This window comes from Ptychodera flava, chromosome 7, assembly GCF_041260155.1.
Source record: "Ptychodera flava strain L36383 chromosome 7, AS_Pfla_20210202, whole genome shotgun sequence".
NCBI lineage: Eukaryota > Metazoa > Hemichordata > Enteropneusta > Ptychoderidae > Ptychodera > Ptychodera flava.
The window spans coordinates 27,854,099-27,863,141 of NC_091934.1; the positions used below are offsets into that span (position 1 = coordinate 27,854,099).

The 9,043-nt window shown below is 38.5% G+C and overlaps 2 protein-coding genes across 2 annotated transcripts; both read right to left on the reverse strand.

Moving 5' to 3' along the window:
- Positions 1 to 1,636: 1,636 nt before the first annotated feature.
- Positions 1,637 to 4,623, reverse strand: LOC139137167 (cdc42 homolog). The gene is made up of 3 exons (XM_070705146.1): positions 4,386 to 4,623; positions 3,801 to 3,859; positions 1,637 to 3,622 (listed from the first exon to the last, which is right to left on the reverse strand). Exons 1-3 carry the CDS (start codon positions 4,531 to 4,533, stop codon positions 3,221 to 3,223), a joined length of 609 nt encoding a protein of 202 aa, XP_070561247.1. The 5' UTR covers positions 4,534 to 4,623; the 3' UTR covers positions 1,637 to 3,220.
- Positions 4,624 to 6,403: 1,780 nt separating this feature from the next.
- LOC139137166 (cdc42 homolog) lies at positions 6,404 to 9,008 on the reverse strand. Its single transcript, XM_070705145.1, has 3 exons — positions 8,753 to 9,008; positions 8,223 to 8,281; positions 6,404 to 7,730 (listed from the first exon to the last, which is right to left on the reverse strand). Exons 1-3 carry the CDS (start codon positions 8,898 to 8,900, stop codon positions 7,314 to 7,316), a joined length of 624 nt encoding a protein of 207 aa, XP_070561246.1. The 5' UTR covers positions 8,901 to 9,008; the 3' UTR covers positions 6,404 to 7,313.
- Between the last annotated feature and the right edge of the window lie 35 nt (positions 9,009 to 9,043).

Consider the following 9,043-nt stretch of genomic DNA (forward strand, 5'->3'; position numbering starts at 1 on the left):
GCATCATAAATGACAGTATTTTACACAATCACCGACTTGAACCAAGTCTTGCAATAGTTTTTCGTTTTCGTTTGTTTTTTACTCTATGTGGTTTTGTTCGTCTCTGTTTGAACACTTCCATGATAGAAAGCTTGCTGATTGGAGAGATTGAATTAACTCTACATTTCAGTCAGCAACCAGTCTACCATTGGTGATTTTCATTTTTTCAACCAATCACTTGCTGTAATTTTATATGTAATCTTGATATGTACTAAGATTTAAAAAACTTACAATCATATTAAAATCGCCGAAGTAATAATATAACAATATCGTCTCATTGGCTTGTGAATTTGTTACTTACACTCCTGTACACTGCTTTCATCCGTTTTTGTCTTTATCCATCTCTTGCTCTCTTCCTGTCTGTCTGTCTGTCTGTCTGTTCACTTTCTGTCAGTGTATGTCCTCCCTGTCCATCCAACCTTTGTAAAAAATCATGAGAAAAACTTTGAAATGGCTTTACTCAACCCCTGACATAGCGTTGAAATTTTGACCTTTGATGCATCATTACTGATTTTGGAAAAAAAACATCAGGGAATTCGAATTTTAACACTAACATCCAGAGTCCCTCTTGAGTAAGGAATGAAAAATTATAGCAAGTGACAAACACAGTGTTTGATTTCACATGCGGTGAAGACACTTTACATTATTTATTATTCTGAAATAATGTAGTGTCAGTATGTATGATAAGATGTGCCTGGGGGACAGCACTTGGATTCAAATTTTCACATTACATTGTAGGTTTGCTGCTAGTTTTGTATACCTCGTGAAGCCTGCGGCTGACTTGCAGCATGTTTACAAGGTTATATCTGATTGGTTAATTGTCACTATTCACAGCAACTTAGGGAGTTTATTTGTATTATTTATTATAATGCTAAGGCAGCCAACCAATTGGATAAGAGCTTCCAAATTGCTGCAAGTTGGCCCGAAACCTGTAGAATAAACCGAGTTTTCAAAGTACTGTTTATTATTATTATTATTATTATTATTAATCTTTATTTAAACTTAGTAACTTTATAGGTGAAACACCTCTTTTCGTGGAGGTCGAATAGACAAAGAAAGTCATAATATACTTTACAGCACAAACATGAAAACACAAAAAACATAGAAGTACATATATATAAATATATAAAAAACTACGAAAAGGCATCAGACAAGTAAGTATTATACAAAAAGTTGTTACAAGATTTCTTAAAACTAGTCTGTGACTCAGAGTCCCTCATTGATTTGGGGAGATTGTTATATTCATCCACACCTGCAACTTACAAGGTATTCTGATAAAGAAGTGTACGTGCTTTGGAACTTAGGAGGTTCTGATTGGAAGAACGAAGTGATCTGTTGTACCCGTTGAGTGTTCACCAGGATGCAGCAGCCATTTTGAATTTTACGTATTGGTAAATTTTTGGTTATTTGGTTTATTTAACCTCAAACTTTGCATTGTATTGGATTAAAGCGTCAAAATGTTCAAACTTTTGTGTTTAAAGGATCATAATGGTGTACAAGATTATTGATATAGATCATCTGTTGTTGCAACAGTGCCAATCACATGACCATACCGGAAGCAGTAATAAAATAATGAGGATGTACAAAAATATATTTAAAGCATTTTGTTCTTGAAACAATAAATTATCATTTATTATCAAATAACATCAAAATATATTAAAAATCTTGCGTATGAAAATTCCAGTGATGTAATGTTACAAAACAGCACAATTGAATTGGTGAGTAAAATGAAGATAGGAATTCAGAGAAAAATGTGAATAAACAGCAGGAAAAAGACAAATTATGATTGATGTTGATGAAATTTCATTGCCATCTATCGAATAATTCAAAACTGAAAGAATGACAGCTAAAAAATTACTTATGTATCAATCAGAGACAAAATTCCTATTGAGAAACATAGGTACACAGATTAAGATGAAGTACGACTTGCATACACTATATCATGTCTTCAGGAATATATCTATGAAATAGCATGAACACTGAATACTGTTCTGAAATGTCTCCAAGCATACATGATAGAAATGGTCTTCAGATTTCTTCAGAAGGGATTATGAAGTATAGGCTTAGTTCCATCCGAGTCGGACAAACTTGAACCTGGCTTAGTTTCATTGGAGTTATAAAACTGCACATTTGTGTTGACATGGACGATAATTGATGAATACTGAATTACCTGACAATTCTGCCTCTCTCTGGAGTGTAAATACAATAGGCAGTAGCACCCTTTGCCCGAGAAGAGCATTTGAGCACTTAGTACTTACTGTCACTGGTGATACAGAAAGAGTCACCTTTGAAAGTAAAAAATTGCACAAAATTCCTGAAATTGATTTTTTATCGATGGGTTTCTTGTACGAGAGGTAAAATATGGTAGAAACATACATGTAGAAGCTCACATTACATGAAAACGTTCTGGACATACTATAAATTATCACTTATAATTTATGACAAAAGAAAATACATCACAGCACTTGTGATATTGAATACTGTAATCCTCCAAAACAACATTGTATTTGGTGAATGTGTTTGAAAGAGAGAGAGAGAAAAAAATAGTTATGCACAAATCTTACAAAGGTTTGCATAGGAAAAATGACTTAAGATGAACATACATTCAGAATGATAAAATTGTGTTATGCAAATGTCCATCTTACCTATAACTTACAAAGGAAGGAAAAGTCACCAAAAATAATTCATCCTAACTCTGAAATGCTGTTGGAATAATACTGTATTGTAATGCACTGCCAATTTCATCAGGAGTCGGCAGCCTCGATATACACTTTCTTCTCATTGATGGGAACAAGGTGGGATTCAGATATCAGACTTCTCGAGGAAGTCTGAAAAACTTGGCACATAGCTTGATATCGTTGTAATACTTCATAGGCTGGTGCAACAGCAGCCAACGTGAAAGAAGCCTGCGCACGGCCCCATGGCTACAATTATCGCAGCAAAAATTGACAAAATCCTCCACAAAAGCACCATCCTTAAAAAGTTTATTCCTGTCGCTGGCGGCGCTGTTCACCTTGGTAGGTAACTAGGTAACTGCGAAGTAAGCCCTTCGTACGAGTACACGTACACCTGGCATACGGCAAAGTGGCGGTATCTTTGTATGCCAAGGTCAGTATGATAGGACGTGCTCGAGTTCCGGTTCTGATTCCTTTATCACGTCCGTACAACCGTTTCGTTCAAGTCATCGTTTCGGAGAAAGACAGCTAAACCATCTTCTTATCATTTCTGTTTTCTTTTTCCGGTTCAGTGAATACAGAACGGCTTCGTCGAAAACATTTTTCAAACCCTCCTGAGTCAAAGCCGAACACTCCACGTAAGCCTCCGCTCCAAGCTCCTCGGCAGCACGTACCCCTTGGTCTTGCGCAACCGGTTTCTCCGCTTCTCTGCCGCCCGACTCGGCGCAGTGTCGCAGATCTGTTTTCAGTCCAACCAACAAGAATGGCGTCTTCGGGTTATTTAGTTTGATTTCTGGTACCCACTTTTCATAGACGTTCTCCAGCGAGGACGGGCTCACGATAGAAAAACACACAAGGAAGATGTCGGTCATCGGGTAAAATAAGATTCTTAGACGATCATATTCCTCCTGTAGGAAATGAGAAAGAAAAAATATTAAAATATACAGTTGATTAATTCTTCCACGGCGATTGCGCGAATGGAATTTACAAAACCATGACTTACAAAGCCCCAAGACCATATATTCAAAAATGTAAAATGAAGGAAGGGTTTGATATCCGACTGTTAAAGTTTGGTTGTTCACTCACCTGTCCAGCAGTATCAAAGAGATGGAGAAGACGCTGTTTTCCATCGGTCGTTATGGACGCTGACATGCCATGGAATAAAAAGAGATAGGAATAAAAGATACATATTTCATCGTAATTTAATTCTCTCTCTCTCTCTCTCTCTCTCTCTCTCTCTCTCTCTCTCTCTATCTGATTTTTTCTAAAATTTTGGTCAAAAAATGCAGCCCATAAAAAATTATGTCCATTGATCCAAATCATGGAAAAAAGTACAGAAAAATTCATAAAAATTGATAAAATGTTGCCTGGGGTGGGGAGGGAAATTACAGTGCTCAAAGGGTTACAAATTTAATTCTCTCTCTCTCTCTCTCTCTCTCTCTCTCTCTCCTCACACACACACATATGAGACCGACCGGTAGTAATCGGAAAGTGGTTTGAAGTTGTCTATGTGCCAAGTGATCTAGCTTTTCTAAGTTCAATCAAACTGCCTGTCATTGCCCCTATTATGAACAGATAATAAAGTACTTTTTCAGGAGACATCATCAAATTGGACGGAAGTGAAAATGAAAACTGGAGCGGAAAGTGCGAGGCCAGAAACCCATAGCTTACCTGCATAATTATCAAAAACGGTCGGTATGTGGTCAACGGGGAATCTGTTCGTAGCGTAACTGATAAGCATACACGTCTTGCCAACGGCACCGTCACCGACAACTAAACACTTTATCGGAGACATGGTATCAAATTTCAAACCCTTCATGGCTTTGTCGGGAGAGATAAGCGTGTGGAAATACTTATAGGCTTTGGGCCTGTTGGCACAAATATAGTGAATGCGTCAGCGAAATCTTTAGCCAATCACAGAGTGCATTCTATAGGTCGCGCCTCCAATCGACCAATCAGCGCATGTTCTAAAAATAGCCGGCGTAGCTGCGTATAAAACACGAGAGCCTCATAGATATGCCTATTGTTCAGCCTGAGGGGCCCGTGCGCACGGCAAACGTAACTTCCGCGTTTTGGGGAGGGGGGGGGGGGGGGGGGGGGGTTTGGATGTATTTCGATTACCGTGCGCAAAAATCGTACTACATGTTTTTCACATCAACATCTCGCTCAACGTTTAACTGTATCGCAAAATATCGCGCTATACTGTTTGGCGTGTACCAGTAGTGGATTTAGTCGAGTATTTCTGTCTGTTGGTTCTCCACGAGGTGACTGGATGCTTTATGTTGTGGGTTCGAACCCGATTGAAAACACTGTATATTCTTAACCGAATAATTAAGCTTACGGATTGTATATAGGTATGATACAGAATGAGGCTGGGTTGGATTTTCGCACTTCAAAACTTTCGTTTAGGAGGGGGAGGGGGAAAGAGAAAATCTAACCATTCACAGATTTTAAGCGGGTGGCCGCTTTTTAAAAACAGTGCCCTCACATGGGCATTTTGAATGCCAAGGAACGCCCCTTTGACCATAAATGGGCATATTTAGGTAACAGGTGACAGTATACCTTTAATTTTATCATCCCCCTAAAATGTTATCCGGAAATTTCATTCGGGTTTATCATTAAAGCAGAATTTAAAAGGGAAGCAATGAAATAACCGCGCGTTGTTCTTTTATAAGATTCTCATATATTTTTCTTTTAGAAAGAAAAATGACATTTCTCTCCTTCTCCTTGTCTATGTTTTAAAAGCAAGGCAAAGTTTTTTTGAAGCATAAACCATAACCTGAGGGGGCACTGAGTCACACATCTATTCAGTTTTGAGGTATTTGTATGATAATTTTTCAGTAATTTGTTCTGTACATACTCTTTCTAAACTTGAAAAATCTGCTTAATCTGGTGAAATAATTGAATTACGCCTCAAAAATCTACCGATGCCAATGTTTGGGTAAAACAAATTTAGAAAGTTTTTAATGCGTTGGGTTGATTCAAGTTGTTGCTTCTGTTTTCCCCCGCTACTATTGTCTGTCTTTACTTTGTATTTCAGTCAAGTCTGTTTTCAGCTGACCAAGCACTTCAAAGTGCATTTTGCCTTGCGGCTCTGATAGTGCTTGCTTGTTGTGTTTGCTGTGAAATATTGTTGATCAAACTCACACTGCAAGGGAGAATGATTTTCATCTTCAATATCCCTAAAAATGGATAAAACAACGAATTCTAGATCTGGATTATTGGAAGGAAAATGTCGAAATGGATACAATATATATTTGGATCACGAATTTAATAAATACATTTTAGAGATGCAATGGATTCGTCAGCAGCCCTTGTACTGTTTATCTGTTCCCATGGTGATAAAATCCATAGTTTGCCCTGAATTACATTTTCACTGAATCTTACTTTGGATCATAGATGTGAAATAAGACATCACGTCACTATTTCTGGTAGCTGTAGATGTGGGTCCATTGCGTGGGTACTTTTCTGACGGGTTTTCGTCTTTTACATCCCACCACAGAGAGGGTGGACGTAAAAGATGGCTTGAAAAGTTATTGAATTCAAAATCAACAACTAAAAGACAGAAAACACATCAGAACACAACCGTCACAGCTATGGACCCATAGCTATGAACCTGGTGAAGATTGTAACAACAACAATAGCACTGAGAAATCAAACGAAAATAACAAAAACCTTCACAATAGCGATGTAATCACATTAAATAGTTTTTATTTCAAAATAATGGCATACTGTTAAAATACATAATGTAAATACACATCGTAAAATATTAAATGACAGACATAAGACAGATAAAATGTGGCATTCACAGAAAACATACATTCAAGAATTCGAACGGATCAAGTGGTAAGTGCAAACTTCAAAAAGGCAAACTTTGTCGTGAATTCTTTAAACACTGCTAACTTATGATAATTAGAAATGGAAGAAATAGTTTCTGAAATCACTATCGTACAGCAAAACTGCATTAAAAGTCTTAAAGTTCAAAATAAAAATTGTGTCACGGATTGTTACTGACAGCATGCTTTCTTGATGTAGGCCTATTAAAAGGGAATTTCTTTTCTACTGTCATGACATATACGTAAGAGTGCGTAACCAAAGGAAGATCGAAGTTGACAAAAAATTTCCAAATATATTTCGCTTGTCCTTGCTTTATTATGTGGTGGTATGGCGGCAATGTTTAAGGACTTGTGTTTAAAATAGCCTAGGCTAGGTGAACTCTAGAATCGTCATTTCTATCGAGGTATTTCTAAATTTATAATCTCTGCCGAAAATAATGCTGTTAGGAGGTCAGCGTTACAGAGTTGGGAATTTAGGTATGTCGAGGGTTACAGTAAGCAATTCATTAAAGTACGTTAAATTTCGATAATGCTTATAGATTAGCGAGTCAAAAAGTCAAGGAAAGCGTTCACCGCAACGGTGGAGCGAAGGCAGTCTCGCCGTTGGCGGCGCCGCTTTTACGTTCGTGCTATACTTCGTGGTTGCGATGCGCAAGGCGAAAAACGGATAACTTTAATACTGTCCTCGGTGTTGTTGGCCTCGCGTCACGAAGTCACAGTCGGCGTCAACGTCGATTTTTAGCGGTCGCATAGTGTTGTTGATTTAACTCAATGTTTTCGGAGAAAGACAACTTAACCATCGTCTCCTCTTATCTGCGTGCTTCTTCTTTGGGTTCAGCGTACACAGTATGGCTTCATCAAAGACGTTTTTCAAACCCTCCTGAGTCAACGCTGAGCATTCAACGTACAGCTCCGCTCCCAGCTCCTTTGCAGCCCGCAAACCTTGCGCGTGCGTCACCGGCTTGTCCACACCTTTCGCGCTTTGTTTACCATAGTCGTTTCGCCGAAGGTCAATTTGTAGTCCCACCAACAAGAATGGCGTGTTCGGGTTGTACAGTTTTATTTCGGGGATCCATTTTTCATAGACGTTCTCCAGCGAGGACGGGCTCATGACAGAAAAACACACTAGGAAGATGTCGGTCATAGGATAAAATAAAATCCTGAGGCGATCATATTCCTCCTGTTGGAAACGAGAAATAGAAAGTGTTAGAACATCAAATGGCAAGTTATCCACAGTATCACCGCAGCAGGTATTTTCATGGTTCAAATGAGACCAAAGCGAAGAAAACTGACATTCTGACTTTCGAAGTTTTCAACTTAAAATTATTCTATCTTAACATTTACATGAAGTGAAAATTCTTTCCCGTAACGTAATAATGGGTAAATTTGCAATCAATATAATATAATATTATATTTGCGATCTTTTCCTTTTCGAAAAATTACAGTGACTTTTGGTCGATTTATTTTCTTGATCAGTGGAAAGTTTGGTTTTCTTTTCACTGTGTCAGTTAAAATTTTATATTTTCACTATCTTAAACTCTATCAATCTTTGTTCCCACATCGAGGTAAGCCGTCAATAAACTTCATGTTTTCCTCTAGTTGCAAGTCGGTCTCATAATATTCACGTATAAAATGACGTAGAGTACCCTTTTCGTTTTAATGTTTCACTCACCTGTCCAGCTGTATCGAAAAGTTGAAGAGTACGATGCTTTCCTGCGGTCGTTATGGATACTGGTAAAAAAAGGAGAATTAAAGAATGTTAGCGCACTGATATCGTGGTAGTGTGGTGATTATACAATATCGCTGGTCAGCAGTCATTTCTTCGATTGCCCCCCCCCCCCCTCTCTCTCTCTCTCTCCATTAGGGAAAGACTGCATTAACTTGCATGGTGCCTGAAACCCGGGTCCTTGCCTCACCAACTCGGGTGACATCCATTGTTACGTTTATCTTATCCAGCTGGTGCCATTGTAGAAAAGGCAGGTCTATGAAATTGATCCTCTGATAACTAGGTAGGGAAGTAGGGTATTCCTAAGTTAATGAAGCTTTCCCGTAATGCTCTCTCTCAAACCACTCATCACAAATGAAAAAAATGCTGAACTTGAAAGCAAACGGTTGCCGAGAACTTTGATACGTAAGACTTCGTGTTGCCCACAATTCAAGTGGTGACAGTAGGGCACTTAACCTGCAATTTTAAAATCTTACCTGCATAATTATCAAAAACAGTCGGTATGTGGTCAACGGGGAATCTGTTTGTAGCGTAGCTGATAAGCATACACGTCTTACCAACGGCACCGTCACCGACAACTAAACACTTCATAAGAGACATGGTATCGAATTGGAACCCCTTCATGGCTTTTTCGAGGGAGAGGGGTGTAGGAATATTTATACACTCAGCGCACTTGACACAAATATAGAGAATACGTCACCGAGAACTCTTAGCCAATCATAGAACGCGACCTGTGGGGTCACGCCCAATCGACCAATCAAGCACTC